Raw genomic sequence first — 18200 nt, forward strand, 5'->3', positions numbered from 1 at the left:
TGCCCCTCCTAACCTAAAATAAATGAAAAAATATTTTTAAAAGATGGGCAGAGGATCTTAATAGACATTTTTCCAAAGAAGACATACAGAAGACTAACAGGTATGTGAAAAGACGCTCAACATCACTGACTTGGGAAATGCAAATCAAAACCACAAGGATATCACTTCAGATCTATTACAGTGGCTATCATCACAAAGACAAATAACAATGTTGGCCAAGATGCAGAGAAAAAAAAGTAAACACTTGTGCACGCTGGTGGGAATGTAAATTGGTGTAGCCACTATGGAAGATAGTATGATAGTATGGAGGTTCCTCAAAAAATTAGAAATAATCTAGCAATTTCACTTCTGTGTGTTTATCCAAAGAAAATGAAAATACTAGTTCAAAAAGATACGTGCAGCCCATGTTCATAGCAGCATTAATTGTAAGAGCCAAAACATGGAAACAACTTAAATGTCCATCAGTGGATGAATGGAAAAAGAAAAAGTGGAAAAAGAGAAAGAATGGAAAAGAAAGTGTGGTACACACACACACACACACACTGGAATATTATTTGGCCAAAAAAGAATGAAATCTTGGGGTACATGGGTGGTTCAGTCAGTTAAGCATCCAACTCTTAGTTTTGACTCAGGTCATGATGTTGGGATTGTGAGATGGAGTCCCACGTCGGGCTTCGTGCTGGGAATGGAGACTGCTTGGGATTCTCTCCCTTTCTCTCTGCACCTCCCCCGACTCGTGCTCTCTCTCTCTAAAATAAATAAATAGATATAGATAGATAGAAATAATGAAATTTTGCCATTAGGACAACATACATGGATCCTGAGAGCATCATGCTAAGTTAAATAAGTCGGAAGAAAAAAAAATACCATATGATCTCATTTATATGTGGAATCTAAAAACAAACAAAAAGGGATCCCTGGGTGGCGCAGCGGTTTGGCGCCTGCCTTTGGCCCAGGGCGCGATCCTGGAGACCCGGGATTGAATCCCACGTCGGGCTCCCGGTGCATGGAGCCTGCTTCTCCCTCTGCCTATGTCTCTGCCTCTCTCTCTCTCTCTCTGTGTGATTATCATAAAAAAATAAAAAAATAAAATCTTAAAAAAAAAAAATAAAAAATAAAATAAAATCTTAAAAAATAAATAAATAAAAACAAACAAAAAAATTGAGTTTATGGATATAGAAAAGACTGGTGGTTGTCTGAGGTGCTGGGGCAAAAGATGAACAGGTGGGCAAAACGGATGAAAGGGAGACAGAAGATACAAATTTCCAGTTAAAAAATGAATGTCATGGGGATGTTATGTACATCATGGTGATGATAGTTAATAATACTATACTGCATATTTGAAACTATGAATCTTTAAAGTTCTCAGTGTCAGAAAAAAAATTCCCAACTATAACTGGACTCACTATAGTGATCATTTTGCAATATACAAATATCCAACCATGACGTTGTACACCTGAAACTGTTATATAAATTACACCTCAATTTTTAAAAATGTGGAGATAGGGAGTTTGTTAGCTATCCTGTTAGAAGTTCTTCCTAATTTGAAAATACAAGTTAGATAATATGGCCTCATCGTTATACACCGACACAATGCACCTGAGCACTGTCCCTGACCTTCCAAGCTCTACTTAATCTGGCCTCTGCCTGTCTCTGAGGTCAGTCTTAGAGTACCTCCTGCCAGAGTGGACCATTCTCAGGTCCAAGAATCCACTGGGCTCTCCTGGATTGTTACAGTCTGTTCTCTAGCTTGAAGTACTCTCCCCTGTTACATACATACACCCTTCTAATTCTTACCTAGCCTTCAGACTTCAAAATTTCCCTGATCCAAAACAGGTGACATTTCTCCTTTAAATATCTCCACAATACTCTACACTTCCTTTAAACTGTAATAAGACTTCAAATTCTCTTGGCATAGGTCTTTCTCACCAGATTCTAAGTAGAAGCTATATGCTTAGGTCCCAACACACAGTGACCATAATACAGTAAATGTCCACTATGTATTTGATAATATTCATCAAGAATTTATGTGCCAAATACACTCTGAGCACTTCTTTTAGCTTAGTAACAAGTATGTTTGGGAGGTGATATGGTTATTAGTCATATTTTATAAATGAGGACACCAAGGCCCAGAGGTGTTAAAAAAAAAATGTTCCTACATAAAACTGGGATTTAAACCAACATCCAGCCTGACTCCAGGGGCGTTCCTAACACCTACACTATACTGCCTCCTAAGTGTAGTGGAAAGAACACAGGACACAGAATTCACCATGAATCCACTAGAATCACATAGAATCCAGTAGAATCCAGGGGTCACTACTTACGAGTTGTGTAACCTCGGGCTTGAAACTTAAAATTCTTGGATCCTTAGTATGTTTGCGTGTTTGTAGAAATAATGAAAACCTCTACCTCCCAAGATCACTCTGAAGAAGTGTATATTCGAATGCTTGGCAGAAAGGAAGTTTTTAAACAGGAGAAATTAAATTCAATCTCAGGAAGATAACCCAAAGCAGTAATAAGTAAGAAAGAGAGAAGAAAGAAAGCAGTATGTATTCACCTACATTCCTATAATTGTCCCAGTGGCATGAAACTTGTCAAGAAAATTGTGGCCATACACTTATTTTGATGCACACCTACAGCTCTGATTTTTTTAAATGCTGTGAACAGTATGGAGATATGCTCTAGCATATGTTTAAGAGAAAACTTCTGTTGGTATGTGGGTTAGTGCATATCTATATTCTCCACGCCCCCACCATGTAAAAGGCCAAAAGACTGAACGCTTTCCTATGACAAAGCAGAAGTGAAATTCAAAACTGAAATGTGAAGTAAAAATATAAAAGAAACATTAGAAAATAAATAACTGGCAGGAAGTAAAAAGATAAATCTAAATGAAACCAAAGACAGTACAGAAAGAATAGGCAAGAAAAGAATGGGGAAGATAAGGGGGATAGAAGGCCCTGTATTGTTGACAGCATCTGATCCACTGATTAATGTTATTTCTAAGCAGATTAACCAAATCCCAACTGTTCTACATCAGGTCCTTTCTCTAAGCTTTTCCTCCCTCCTACCAGCAAATAAGGAATAAATAAAAAGTTTAAACGCACAAATAAAGCAAAAGGGAAAAACCCACCCACACAAACCAGAAATGTTCTGACTTGACCATCATCCGAGTGCATCTATTCTTTCCTTCTATTCAGTGTCCATACTAAAGATGATAAAATGACAAAGCTGAAAAGTAAAAAAGAGGAGAATCAGCTCCTCTGCGTGATGTTTTAAATAGCATGTCAAACCATCTTCCCTCCAGCAGTGCAGTTGGGGAGACCATCACAGGAGGGGGAGGGTGTAGAGAGATCCCAGTTGGGGCGGGGGAATTGTTATTTCTGTCCCAGATGCAGGAGGAACTTTTAACCTTCTGGTGCTTTTCCTTACTGTAACCTTCTCCATAGCAACCACTGATCTGCAGTGGCAAGAAACAGAAGAGAAGATTAAAAAAAAATATACATGTTATACATACACTCACTTATATACAAATCCTGCAAAACTGTTGAATTCCGTAATGGTTTGTTTGTTTTTAATCACATATTCTTTTGAAAACTTATATTGCTATAGAAGACTAATCCCTAAAAACCAGAATGAACCAAAAATAGTGTATACTTGCTATTCTTCTATAGCATTTACATTTGTTAACAATTATTGCACTTTACAATAGATTTAATGTACCTTTTGAGGCCTAACATTTTTCCTAGCATTCGGTCTGGAAGAAGGCGCTTTCATATCATCTACCATTCCTAAGTGAGGAAGGCTGTTACAATAGTTATGTTTTAAGGTTGCAACTTTGTGCCTATTGTACATTATGCTTCTGGTGAAAAGTTTAAAACTAGAAAAACTAGAAGGGTCATTCCACCCACAAGGACTTTTCTACCAGGTAAAAGCAGCAAGAGAGGACTATAGTCTCTTTTCGGATACTACTTATCCTAGGTTTTGGTCACTGTTCCCCTGTTTTGGCTTAACTTTAATGTTTTAACTACAGGATCAACGAATATGCACAACACATACATTTCAACATGAAGAGGTTCTATAGCCAGACAGGTATGAGGAAGCAGGATTTCATCAGAAAAGCACAGCCCCCCTTCCCCCCCATAGCACCACTTTACAGAAAGGAAAAGCACCCAGGGTGCAGATGGCAATGACAACTTAGATGAGTGAGCCTTCCCGTCAAGACGTCAAGACTTGCTGCTCTTGAGAGGGAACAACCATTACAGATCTCACTGTTTCTGTGAATAACCTCTGGGTGCCTAGGCATCATCTCGGAAGGTGGTAAACACCTGTTGGAAGCCTTCACTAGAATTCAGAAGGCCTCCCTAGTGGGGGATTTTTGAGATGTGCACTGCTGAATTATTACATATCATGGCGGCCTTGGTTCATTCTCTAAATGGTTAAGTGTTATTATGGGCTGAGCTCATATATTTATATCTAGTAATGTGAAGTCACAGGAAGATACATTTTTATGGCTCCCTTTGTTAAAATACAGGGAGACAACAGGCAATAAGGAATATGGATACAATAGGTTAAGTGGAGGAGAAATGGGGAAAATATTTTAATGACAGTATAGTGTGGGGGGGTGTGGGGGGAAAAGGGGGGAGGACAGGAGGAGGAGGCAATGGCTGGGGCAGGGGCTGGGGAAGCACTGGGACTGCTCTATGCTCCTGCTCAGTCCAAGGCTCTTACGTCCCCAGGCCTACTGAGTTTCACATTCACTAATCCACACAGCTGAACAAATGTCAGGCACTGGTAGGAGCAGCAAGCATAAGTGACATAGTTCATAGTTTCCACCCTCATGGAATCAACAATCCAGTGGAAATACAGCTGTTAATTGATTAAACACAATGGTCATAAATGTTACTCAGAAAATAACCCACTTCTACTTCTCTTTTCTCAGGATGAGGCTCCTTAGATTGTGAGGTTTGGTTTCAATTTGAGAGGCATTTCTCTAATAAATTTGGCTACTTCTGGAACCTCTGACCTGTCAACAGACAGGGAGTCTTCCTTGGGTCTCAGGAAAAACATGAGTTCAGGCTAGCTAGCAGCGTGTGACTGACCCTCAGGGCTTGGCAGCGTGTGACTGACCCTCAGGGCTTGGCGGGCGAATGGAGGAGGCAACTCTCCCCTGGAGCCCTGAAGGGGTGGAGGGTCTGTGTCCTCCCATTCTGCCCACTAGTCTTTCCAGAGCTGTCTCCGTTTCAGAGAATATTTCAGCTAAATTTTGATCAAACTGATGTTCAGAAAAAGCCCAGACAAACTAGCAGAAGGGTGTGTTCTTTGGCACAAGAAAAAAATGACAGTGAACTGGAGACGCCACACAGGATAAATAGAACTTTCTACATCGCTGCCACTTTCATGCAAAATTTTAGCAGCTTCCTGGGAGAGTCTGATTGATGGTTCCAGAGTAAAACTGAACCAGCTCTACTCTGGCCACAGTGAAAAAAGCTGAAAATACAAAAATAAAAATTTAACCCTTTGACAATTGTGGGTAATGTGGTCATCTTTCTACTCTCATAGGCCTGAGCTCAATGGCTACTTTCTTCATAACACTTTATTAATGCTGTTCTCTTGTTGATCTCCAGCATGGGTAGCTGATTCTGTGTCCAGATTCTCAGACTGTACATATATATCTATATCTATATAGACATAGATATATATTTGTTGGATGGCTCTGCAGTTGATTATGCGTTGGAAGCCAATTTGCACCGAGTAGTCTCTTTTTCGTCTGGCTGGGTCTAAAATCCACACACACAACCTTGAAAAGCCATGGAACTGTCTGAACTGTCCGAACTGTCTGAAGCAGTAACGATTTGCTTCCCTCACCTCCCCTTTTCCCTTGCAGCCGATTCCAGTGGGGAGCACCACCTCATCTTTTACAGTAGTGATCAATAAAGAGGAAGACGACATTGAAGACAGAGATTCAAACTACCCACAAATGGCGTAATGCACTCCTCAGTTATGAGGAATCTCCTATGGTATTTATGACCATTCTAACACTACATCTCAAGGCACGTGTGTGTGCGTGTGAAACACACAGAAACAACTGAAGGTGAGATGGAATCAGATAAGCAACTCAATTTAAAATTCACTAGTTTAAAATTCTACTTAAAACAATCATTTTCTATTTTTGATTAGAAGCCGACAGGAATAGCCTTCTCCAGATGCTCACATGCCAGTATCTAATGGTAAGCGCTATTAGACAAAACCGTATCTCTGCTGGCTCTGTAATTGAGATGAAAATACACATACACAATTCAGTAAATATATATGAGTTGTGACAAAAAATAAAGTGATACCCTCTATCCAATCCAGCAGTCAAGTGGTGCATTTAGTGAGTTAGTTTTCAAATAAAATAGTGGTCTACAATTAGTTTCTCGATTTTATAAACTGAAGCTTAAAGAAAAAAAAAAGCATTTAAACTGTATAGATTGCTTCAATCTAACCTTAATTACCAGCTTTCCTTCCCAAATTGTATTTGGCTTAGGGTATCTTGTAGTCAGTATTTCTACCTTTAGTGAGTTTTCCACTCCTGAGCATACCAGTTGCTCAAACTATGTTCAGAAATCAAGTCAGTGACCAGACAGCATTTGCCATTATTTCTCTCTTATTCTGCTTTCATCAAATATCTATTTAAAAGTATTTATTTATTCTGGATGGTTAGATGCGCTACTCTGAAGATTCCTATAATAGCCAGGTGAATAAATAGGTTATAGTCCCCTAACCATAAATAGATGAAGGTTCTGAAGAAAAATTTACAAAACTACTCACAAAAAAAAAAAACAATACTTAACAAAGCTTACAGATTCTTTCACTTTCCTATAAAAATAAAGGTAAATTCTACATATGAGACATCATTTTATTTTTTAAATTTATTTTATTTTTTGAGAAAGAGTGAGTGGGGGAGAGAAGGGGCAGAAAGAAAGGGAGAAAGCTCCACGCTCAGCACAGAGCCTGATACAGGGCTCGGTCTCAAGACCCTAAGATCACAACCTGAGCCACAATTAAGAGTCAGAGGCTCAACTGATGGAGCCACCCAGGTGCCCTGAGATATTATTTTAATATTTGGGTTTTATATTTGGAGCTTTTCAGAATGTTAAAAGAGCACAAAGTGACCTTAAATATCATCTAATCAAATCCCTTTATTTCACAAATGAAAAAACTGTCCCCCACAACAGGGAAATCATTGGTCTGAAATCACCACTGTCAGCCTGTAATTCCCAGCTCAGTGTTATTTTCACTGTATCAGATCTGTTGTACAAAGGAACTCAAATACCCAGGAATAACTTTCAAGTATTTATGAATTGGAAGCCTGAAATATCTACTTATCTTTTCCACTGTTGTTTATTCTACTACTCATTTAAACAGTTACCAAATGGTGGATGATAGAGAAAAAGAAAATGACTCTGAAATCAATTCATTCTAATAATTTCTAGAAGACTTGGTTATTTAAATTTTTTGGATGAAAAGAGGTTGAAATTATAGAAGTGAAATTGCAACTGGTGATTTAAATAACTTCAATTATCTATGTTTTATGTCTCCCTACCTTCTAATATTTTAGGCCACAATCCCCATGAAAATCCAATAAATATTCTCTAAATTAGAAAATCAAACATTGGTGTTACTGTTTCTGCATGAGCTCACACAAAATTCAAGAGCTTTAAAAACTTACTCTGTCATAAGGAAAATACCTAAAAGATATTTGGCTATAATTATTCCAGGAAATCATATTTGTGAACTTGATCCACTGTATAAAAAAATGCAAATAGATTTTTTTTAAGTTAGTGAAACATTTTGATTTAAACTAGATACAAATAAGTGTAAAGTATAAAATATCCAAATCACATACAACAGCATATAGAACTGAAGCTGGTTATATGAAGTATAAGTTCTGCAGAAAACCTATAAGGAATTAACAGGTATTTAAGAATTAGAAATAAAAGTATAATTGTAGTGAAAACATCATCTGGTCAATATATAAATGAAGCATAATGCACCATTAAAATAAAGCGCATAGAATAAGTCTGACAGCATTACTGAAATGGTTAGGATAAGAAAGCTGCCACTACTGCAAGGGTGGTTCAATCAACATGATACACCCTATAAAACACTGATGAAAAAAATTGAAGATGACACAAAGAAATGGAATGACATTCCACACTCATGGACTGGAAGAACCAATACTGTTAAAATGTCTATACTACTGAAAGCAATTTAATGCAATCCTCATCAAAATACCACCAGCATTTTTTAAAAATATTTTTTAAAAATTTTTATTTATTTATGATAGTCACACAGAGAGAGAGAGAGAGGCAGAGGCACAGGCAGAGGGAGAAGCAGGTTCCATGCACCGGGAGCCCGACGTGAGATTTGATCCCGGGTCTCCAGGATCGCGCCCTGGGCCAAAGGCAGGCGCTAAACCGCTGCGCCACCCAGGGATCCCCCACAGCATTTTTGACAGAGCTAGATCAAACAATCCTAAAATGCATACGAAACCACAAAAGCACCCGAACACCCAAAGCAATCTTAAAAAAGAAAAGCAAAGCTGGAGGCATCAATAATTCCAGACTTCTTGTTATATTGGTGATCAGTATGGTACTGGCAGTAAAACAGACACAGAGATCAATGGAACAGAACAGAAAATCCAGAAATGAACCCACAACTATATGGTCAACCAATCTTCAACAAAGTAGGAAAGAATATCCAGGAGGAAAAAGACGGTCTCTTCAACAAATGGTACTGGGAAAACTGGAGAGCAACAAGCAAAAAGAATGAAACTGGATCACCTTCTCACACCATACGCAAAAATGAATTCAAAAGGGATGAAAGGCTTAAATGTAAGACAGGAAACCATTAAAATCTTAGAGAAGAACACAGGTATCTTTGACACTGGCCATAGTAGCTTCTTACTAGATACGGCTCCTGAGGCAAGGGAAACAAAAGCAAAAATAAACTACTGGGATTTCATCAAAATAAAAGGCTTCCACACAGGGGCACCTGGGTGGCTCAGTGGTTGAGAATCTGCCTTTGGCTTAGGTTGTGATCCTGGGGATCAAGTCCCATAATCAGGTTCCCCACAGGGAGTCTGCTTCTCCCTCTATGTCTCTGCCTCTCTCTCTCTCATGAATAAATAAATCTTAAAAAAAAAAAAAAACCTTCCATAAAATAAAGGAAACAATCAACAAAACTAAAATGCAACCTATACAATGGAAGATATTTATAAATGACATATCTGATAAAGGGTTAAGTATCCAAATTATATAGAGAAGTATCAAACTCCACAGTCAAAAAACAAATAATCCAGTTACGAATTGGGCAGAAGACATGAAGAGACATTTTCCTAAAGAAGACATACAGATGGCCAACAGACACACGAAAAGACATTCAACATCACTCGTCATCAGGGAAGTCCAAATCAAAACTACAATGAGATATCCTACCTCACACCTGTCAGAAGCTAAAATGTTTGCTCCCCAGAGGCCAGGAGGTAGAGAAGCTGAGTTAGGATTCCTCTCTCAACTTTATCAAACAGGTCATTTGCATCTCCTCTTTGGAGAGGAGTAAAAAGCAGAGCAAGAGGCCTGGAGCTTTCAATGTCACTCATCATTAGGGAAATACAAATCAGAACCATGATGAGAACCACCCCTCACCTGTCAGATGGCTAAAATTAAGACCATAAGAAACAATAGGTGCTGGTGAGGCTGCAAAGGCTGGGGAACCCTCTTACATGGTTGGTAGGAATGCAAACTGATACAGCCACTCTGGAAAAACAGTATGGAGGTTCCTCAAAAAGTTAAAAATAGAAGAATGACCTTATGATATCCAGCAATTGTATTACTAGGTATTTACCCAAAGGATACAAAAATACTAATTCAAAGGGACGCAAGCACCCCAATGTTTACAGCAGCATTATCAATAATAGCCAAATTATAGAAAGAGCCCAAGTGTCCACTGACTGATGAATGGATAAAGAAGATATGGTGTGGATGTATATATAATGGAATATTATTACTCAGTCATCAAAAAGAACGAAATAAAAAAAATTTAAAAAAAGGAACAAAATCTGGCCATTTGCAACAATGTGGATGGAGCTAGAGTGTATTATTATGCTAAGTGAAATAAGTTAGAGAAAGACAACATATGATTTCACTCATATGTGGAATTTAAGAAACGGAACAAGTGAACATGGAAAGGGGAAAAAAAGAGAGGCAAGGAAAGGAACACATTCTTTTTTTAAAGATTTTATTTATTTGTTTATTCATGAGAGACACAGAGAGGTAGAGGGAGAATCAGACTCCCTTGCAGGGAGCCCAATGCGAGACTCAATCCCAGGACCCCAGGATCATGACCTGAGCCAAAGGAAGATGCTCAACCACTGAGCCACCCAGGCGCCCCCAAGGAACACATCCTTAACTACAGAGAAGAAACTGATGGTTATCAGAGGGGAGGTCGGCAGGGGGATGTATTAATAAATAGGTGATGGGGATAAGGAAGGCATGTGATGTGATGAGCATCAGGTGATATATCTAAGTGTTGAATCACTAAGCTCTAAACCTAAAAGTAATATACACTGTATGTTATCCAAATGGAATTTAAATAAAAACTTGAGGGGGGTGGAAAGAAAGCTGCCACTAAATATTAGTAAGAATTATATCATAACTTACACTACCAGTCCTAGAAGACTAAGTGGTACCATATTATCCCTCCCACTGCATATAAATAACTATAAAATTGAGCAAAATATATGAAGCAATTGTTTTCAGAGGCTGGAAAGGAAGCATATAGAATTATGACAAGGTGATCCCCACAACTACCCCAGCCTTCTGCCTCGAGGCATATTCCAGACTTAGCTTTGAAAGGCGAATCAAAGCAGAGCACAGCAGACTCAGTAAGCTGAAAAGGCAGAGACTGAAGTTTGGGACTACTGAGGAGGACAGAATTTATGGAGTCGGTTACCATGGAGCAGGAGCTGTAAAAAGAAATTGTTCCAGATATTTGTATAGAGTTCTCCTTGATTCTTAGGCCGAAGACTTGGTTGCGCATACAAAGGGCACAATTCTATTCAGCTCAGAAGAGAAGAGCTTTTAGGGGGCTGCACAGAGACACTGCAGGCTGAGACTGCAGAGGATCACAGGCCCAGAGCCAATAAGAGTCTCTATTTCCAGGAGATCTCAGTATCTAATGGCAAACAGAGTGGTGCCAGGAAAGCAGATGATCACATCGAAAAGTCTATGGAGAAACTGTGGTCATTAAGGGTGGTCCAGAGATAACAGGAGGCATCCGCTAAAGCCTCTGTAGCAAAAGAAGTGTTAGGGCAGGAAGAGGGACACTAATGGAAATGCCACTGTATTGCAGTGTGGACAGATTCCGGAGCCTTTTGTTGTATCGAGTCCCGTTCAAGGTAGACCAGTTTGCAAGTAGTAACATAAAATGAAGTAAAATTCATTAAAGTGAAATATGTGGTCTCTCAAAGCCAAAAAAGACCTGCAAGATGTCAAGCCCGTTTCAACCTTTGTGGGTGCTAAGAGGGCTCATCAGCTGTTTCCTGATATTGCTAGGGATGGAGTGGCCCCCACCTTGCCAAATAATTTTCAGTAATAATTGAACAAAGGTAGCAAGGCCCTGCTCTATGTATGTGTGGAGCAATGGCTCATATCCTTTGGGAATATTAGTATGTCCTGGGTCTGTCAAGTGTCACCAGTGTGAAATGACTCTTGTGTTCCTGAAGAAAGTTGGAGGTGATTAAGATCCTGCCTATAGAAAGACTGTGTACAATAATAGGGCTGTTGAGGTACCCTATGGATAGCTGGGTAGAGGGGTCTTGTGTCCCTTCAAAGATGTAGGCAAACTGCAGTCGAAAGGCTGTTGAAATAGGCTTTGAACAGAGCATATTAACGAGATCTATAACCTCAAAGTATTACCAGTTGCTGATTAGATGGTGTCAGCAATTTCAATAATATTGGAAAGGGGGCTTAATAGGTAAGATTATTGTATGAAGGCTATGGTAATCCATTCTTTGGCACTATTCTTTCTTTCCAAGTTTAAGAAATGGTCAAACTGTGCTGTTAAGTGGAGAAAGAACAGAAATGATTACCCCTTCTCTATAAAAATCTTATTTATGGGTTTTAATTCTTGACGGTTATTTCAATTTACTTTGGGCAATACTGCATTGGTAGAGCAATATTAACTATTTTAATCATGGAGTAGGAAAGAGGTCAAGGGAGTCCTATTTTTCCAAGCCTACTGTAAGTGACAAAGATGTAGTTTAATTTATTACACACTGGGTCAGAACACCCATGCTGACTATGGGATATTTTAGGGTAATAAATGCTCCCACATCCTCTCCAGCATTTGTTGTTATCACTATTTTTTATTTTAGCCCATTCTGTTAGGTGTGTAGTGATCCCTCATATTGATTAATTTGCATTTCTCTAATGGCTAATGATGGTGAACATTGTTTCATGTACTTACTTGTTATCTATGTGTCCTCTTGGATGAAATGTCTTTTCATGTTTTTTGCCTATTTTGTAATTGGATCATTTGTTTTTTGCTGTCAAGTTTGAGAGTTCTAGACATCAGTCCTATGTCAGAAATATAATTTGCAAGTATCTTAAAAAAAAACATATGAAATTTAAGCAGACAATAGTTTAAATGGTTAAAGTAAGGCATTCCTATTTATTCTCTGTTTTATATTTGTTAATTTCCTGTTGAATATAGAGATACCTTATTAAAATGTAGTAGGACCCTGGTGTACAGGATTACCTTGTTTAAATTCATTGAAATTCTTAAGTATAACTATAATCTGAGCCCTAGTGTCAATTAAGACCACGGAGACGCATTTCAGCAGATGTTAAAGTTAATTCAGATCCTCTGTAGTAGAAGTGCAAAAGTCAATCAGTGCCTTATTTTTTTATTACATAAATTTTTCTAGTACACTTTGGCTTTCTAGTAGACTTCTGATTCAGTAATTCGATACCTCTCCATATATCCAAGTATTTGTCTGTTGGGAGTTTCTTGGAGGCTACTACATATTCTTCAGGGAGATCCTCTCTATCCTTCTCATATTTGTAAATGTCTTCCTTCAGGGGGTCTCAAAGAAGTATCATTAGGGTTAAGGGGCCTCCCCCACGACAATAATGGCTTAACTGGGTCAGCTTTGAATTAACCCTTTGGCTTTGCATGAAGTGCCACAGGAGTTTTTCTCTATAATCTTAAAATATTTGGGAGGCAGCTAAACTAGTACTTAAAGGGACATTTATAGCTTTAAATGCTTATATGAGAAAATTACATAATAAAGCAAATAAAATTTTATAACAGTTATTATTGGTATAACCAGAGACAAAAATTAAAGAACAATAAGTGGATTAGCAAAAAAGACTATTTATGTGCTAAAATTACCTATATCCAACCCTTATAAATAAGATAAAATTAGCTATACCTTCAATAGGTTAATGTAAAATCTTTTAAGTATAACACATACAGAAAAATGTTCACATCTTAAATACACACCTTTACATACTTCACCTTGGGAGAAGGGATGCATTCATTTTTTTTATTTCACCAATTAATCTGAAATTAATTTACCACTAAAAGTTGATTGTAGCCCTCAAATTCAAGACTTAGAATAGATTACATTAGGTTAGGGAGGTGAGGGGATAGCTACCAATGCAAAAGTTTAGGAAAGAGAGAAAATATAAAGAATTAGCCCTGTATTTATTGAGTCAGGAATGAAAATACAGATTTGTTCAGAGAAAACAGGTAATTCATGACACAGAATATTTGATACCACCAACTCTTCCTAAAGAAATCATGGCACTTACGCATGCTCCCACTGTGCTCCATGCTTTCTTTAAGGAGAAATACATGGGATCTACCATGAATGGCAAAAGAGATACAATCTTATCCACTAAGGTAAGCAGTTCTGAGGGATCTAATCTGTTATATTACCCCACCACCATCTCAAGTTCCCTCCATTTAAGTTTTAACAGAGTGAAAAGTCTTCAAATCACCATTATATGATCAAAAGTGTGCTACTTCCCATTATACATCATAGGGCATTATTCCAGCAATAGCAGATAATGACTGCCACCATGAGACACAGCATTATTATGACACAGTTAAAGAAATTCTAGAGCAATACATATTTGATATATTTAGTAAAGAGTATGTAAAGGTTCAAGTTTCACACTGACGTACTTTTTTTAGTGGGGAAAAATACACACATGCAAACATGTGATCTACTGCAACTCAGTTTTCTCCATCATCCCTAGAAATGTATATGCACTTATAATGTATCCCTTAAAATTTAGGAGGGAAAACCATCCTTATTATTCCCCTATGGAATTTTCTCCTCAAACTGGAGAGTCACCTAGTACCAGCAGCCTAGAGTCACCAAAGTGCTTTTTAAGAAACACTTAAAAAAACAAATTTATAAGCTGCTGCTAGAGAAGAGTAGATTAACAGTTGTAGATCAAGCAGGGAAACAGCGCCATCCAACCCCACACTACTACATATGACTGGTCTACTGCCTCGGGCTTGGCCATTTCTTGTAGGTATATGTAAGTTGGTAGATAGCAATGAGTGAATATTTTATAAACCATTAGATCAGCTCTATCTGATGGAACTTTCTGTAATGATGGAAATGTCCTCTACTTGTACTATCTGATATGGTAACCACTAGCTTCATGTGGCTATTAAGCACCTGAATTGTAGTTTGTGTAACCAAGGAACGGAGTCTTAATTAATTTAAATTTAAATTTAAATACCCACATAAGGCAAATGGCCAACATACTGAATAGCATAGTTTTAGATTCTTAGTCTTACAGAGCTAAACTACTTACCATGCATGCATTCCTCACACCAGGGACTACAAACTAGTGATACATGGTCCAAACTTGGCTGACAAACAAGTATGGTTTGGCAATCACAGCATTTTTACTTTTAATGTGAATTAAATACTTTCAGAAAGAGTACTCCCAGTTGACCATTATATCTAACATTTCTTGTTCTAAGTTCTTCACACGTATTAGCTCAATCTTTATGACCTTTATAGAAGTCCTATTATTACATATACCGTTTTCTCTAACTTACAAATAAGAAAAGTGAGACATAGGGGGCTGAAGGAACTTGCCAACTTACCGCTAATAAATGACAGAGCCAATCTTTGAATCCAAAAAATCTGGTTCCAGAGTCCGCGTAGACGCTTACTCATCAGGCTCTCCACTCCTTGCAGGCTAGCTTTTTTCTTCCAGCCATCACTAACCTCACAAGCAACAGATTTCAAACATATAACTTCTTCAAAGTAATTACTAGTCTCCACTTCACCCTTGTTTTAAAGAGTGAAATCAACTACTTTGAAACCACAGCCCAATACAAGGGAAGGTTACAGGCTGAAATAGGCAGCTGGTTTTGTTACCTTGTGAGCTGGGGTCACAGATCCAGCATTCCTTTATCTCCAAGAAAGAACATCAACCTCTACATTTTCTTATCTTTCCCACTCTCTCTGAGTGACTGAGCCTGTTACCTATTTCCACTTCGACTGGGAAGACATTAACAAAACAAAACTAGGTTTACAGCAGCTACACACCCCTCCTCCTAATTCAAAGGTGCTAAAATCCAAAAGAAGAAATTCAGAAAAAAAAAAAAAAAAAAAAGGAAACCCTAAGCTTAACACTGCTTATTCTACAATCACTTGCAAATCACCACTTTTCTCAGATTTCTCAGAATCACAGACCTTGCCCACAATGCTCTTTATATTTCATGGGAGACCTTTAAAAAATTCAAAGTTGCACTGAAGGAAGGGTTAAAGTTCACAGTGAACATTGCCAATAATGAATGCCATTGTTGTTCCTTTGTATAGGAGAACGAGAAATAAATCAGAGTTGACATAGGTGGCAGTGAACCAGAATCCAGAAACCGTCACAATGACCATCACTATGGCCACCATTCATGCTTTAGAGGGAGATACAGGGCGGAACATAGGCCTATTTCGTGGACTCAATTTGGTCAGTTTCAAGTTCTCCCTTTTCTTACTTTCTCACAATGTCCTCAGAGATGACTTATGTGAGGACTATGGCCAGGAATCTTCTAGTCATGCATTTCATTCGTCTTCCACTTTCCTTAGTCACTGGGAAAAAACAAGGCTGAAGTTATAAGCAGCAAGATAAAGAAGACCATCACTAATGGATACATGCAAATTCACTACGTAACGTCAAGAAATATAAACATTTGGTGGTTATGACTGTTTTTGTCACTGGAATGAATTTTAAAAAATGAAGAACACGGGGCAGCCCAGGTGGCTCAGTGGTTTAGCGCTGCCTTCAGCCCAGGGCTTCATCCTGGAGACCCAGGATCAAGTCCCATGTCAGGCTCCCTGCATGGAGCCTGCTTCTCCCTTTACCTCTCTCTCTCTCTCTCTCTCTCTCTGTCTCTCATGAATAAATAAATAAAATCTTTAAAAAAATAAAGAAAAATAAAAATAAAAAAAATGAAGAACACTAGCTTAAACTGCATGGAGTCAGCAGCTGAGATAATGGCAAGTTCAACCAGTGACCTGAAGGATTAATAAGTGTATTTTATAATAGGTGTTCTTCAACACCTAATTATCATGAACCACATCATTATTATAATAAAATAAAAGGGAAATGTAGATAGAGAAATTTTTTAAGGGTAAATTTTGTCCTTAGCATTAAGTGTTCTGAGGAATACCAAAACAGCAAATGAGGCTGCATTAAGGGAAGTCATCATCCCATTTCACATGTTCCAAGAGCTAACTCCCTTTTGGCTCCCAGCAATTTTACTTCTGCTGGATGCTACGGACTACAGAGGCACCCACAAAATATGTGTGGGGGAGACAAGTTGTTTTACCAATAAATAAAGCTGGACACACCAGATTTCACTAGATGCTAAAGAATGCATTTTAGAGGTGCTGTCTGGATCAAGCATGAAGTACAAAGAGCCTACCAGCCCTCCAACACATATAGATTGTTCTCTAAACGGATATCCAATTTTGATGTTCTCTACCATGAATTGCAGGCCACAGGTCTCTGCTTAGAGAAGACCTAAGCCACTAAAAAAGATTCCTGATTTAGATTACATATGCTACTGGATGTGAGAAAAGGGCAAAGCTGACTTGGCTTAACTCAAAGGCAAAGACTGTGGAATGGCCTGAGTGAGATGTGGACCAGAAGGAGAATAATCAAACAGCAAGGAGGTAGGAGGACCACGCTCCAGATAAAGGAAAGAGCAATGAATTCTTCTGAGAAACATGGCAAGAATTACTCCTGATGGAACAGTTAAGTAAAAACATCCGGGGATAACGTGACCCTACAAAGAAGTGTGACCATTCTTAGGTGGTTGTCCCTGTCAAATTCATAGGTAAGCAACTACTGAGTAGTGAAACATGTCTTCACAAAGAGAACAGACAGACAACAGGTGTCCTAAATTTTTAGGAGGAAGGTCGAGGAAGCCTTCATAGGTAGATAAAACAGCTGTGTGTGTGTGTGTGTGTGTGTCTGTGTGTCTGTGTGTGTTTAATTACTGCCTATCCTATAGATAGCAAGGGCCACTTTTACACCCAGAAGGGCATCCCCAGTGAGAACAAGACCATTTTGTTTTACTTTATCTTATTCAGCTGTACCAGTCCCTCTGTAGTGGTAAAAATCAAGAGTGCCTGCCCTACCGCACGGACCTGTGTCTCCAAGTGCCCAGAAAAAAAATTCAACTGACGTGAAAATACAATTTATACAAAATAAACAAAACTATTGGATATACCACAGCCAGTTCTGCAAGTCTACTTTGTTAAGCCTGTAAAGGCTCTCACACAAGTTTTATTGAATGATGATTGTCCAACAGCGCTTTTTCTAAGCAAACCATTTCCCAGAGATGTCTCCCTGACTTCTCTACTAAAAATGGCACTTTGACAGTAGGAAATAAGACAATATTTAAAGATAGGAGTGAAAGGACAAAAAATGCTATAGAATTCTGGGCAGTTAGAAATGATATCAATAAAAACCCTGGATGCCAGGGCAATTGGAATGAAAATATTTGAAGACTAAGTAACAACTTGGTATTGGATTCTCACTGGCCTATCACCATGCTCCTTAGAGGGATGTTTGTGACACTCCTGAGACTCATAGCTGGATTCCTCTTCTGAGTCTTCA

At 38.4% G+C, this 18200-nt stretch overlaps 1 protein-coding gene across 10 annotated transcripts in view; it reads right to left on the reverse strand.

Moving 5' to 3' along the window:
• Positions 1 to 18200, reverse strand: part of IGSF11 (immunoglobulin superfamily member 11) — a 184579-nt gene that overhangs the window by 40270 nt on the left and 126109 nt on the right. Inside the window, exon 1 of one of the 10 annotated variants that reach the window (XM_038582924.1) lies at positions 16072 to 16090. The exons of 7 other annotated variants lie outside the window; for them this stretch is intronic. Coding sequence is in view for 2 of the 3 variants with exons in the window: in XM_038582917.1 (XP_038438845.1) it covers positions 15178 to 15250 (73 nt within the window). In the remaining variant the exon portion in view is untranslated. Of the gene's footprint in view, positions 1 to 14879; positions 15008 to 15177; positions 15660 to 16071; positions 16091 to 18200 lie in introns of those variants that run through there. 2 more of the 10 variants (XM_038582917.1, XM_038582921.1) reach the window with 2 other exon arrangements.

Source organism: Canis lupus, chromosome 33, assembly GCF_011100685.1.
Source record: "Canis lupus familiaris isolate Mischka breed German Shepherd chromosome 33, alternate assembly UU_Cfam_GSD_1.0, whole genome shotgun sequence".
Taxonomy (NCBI): Eukaryota; Metazoa; Chordata; class Mammalia; order Carnivora; family Canidae; genus Canis; species Canis lupus.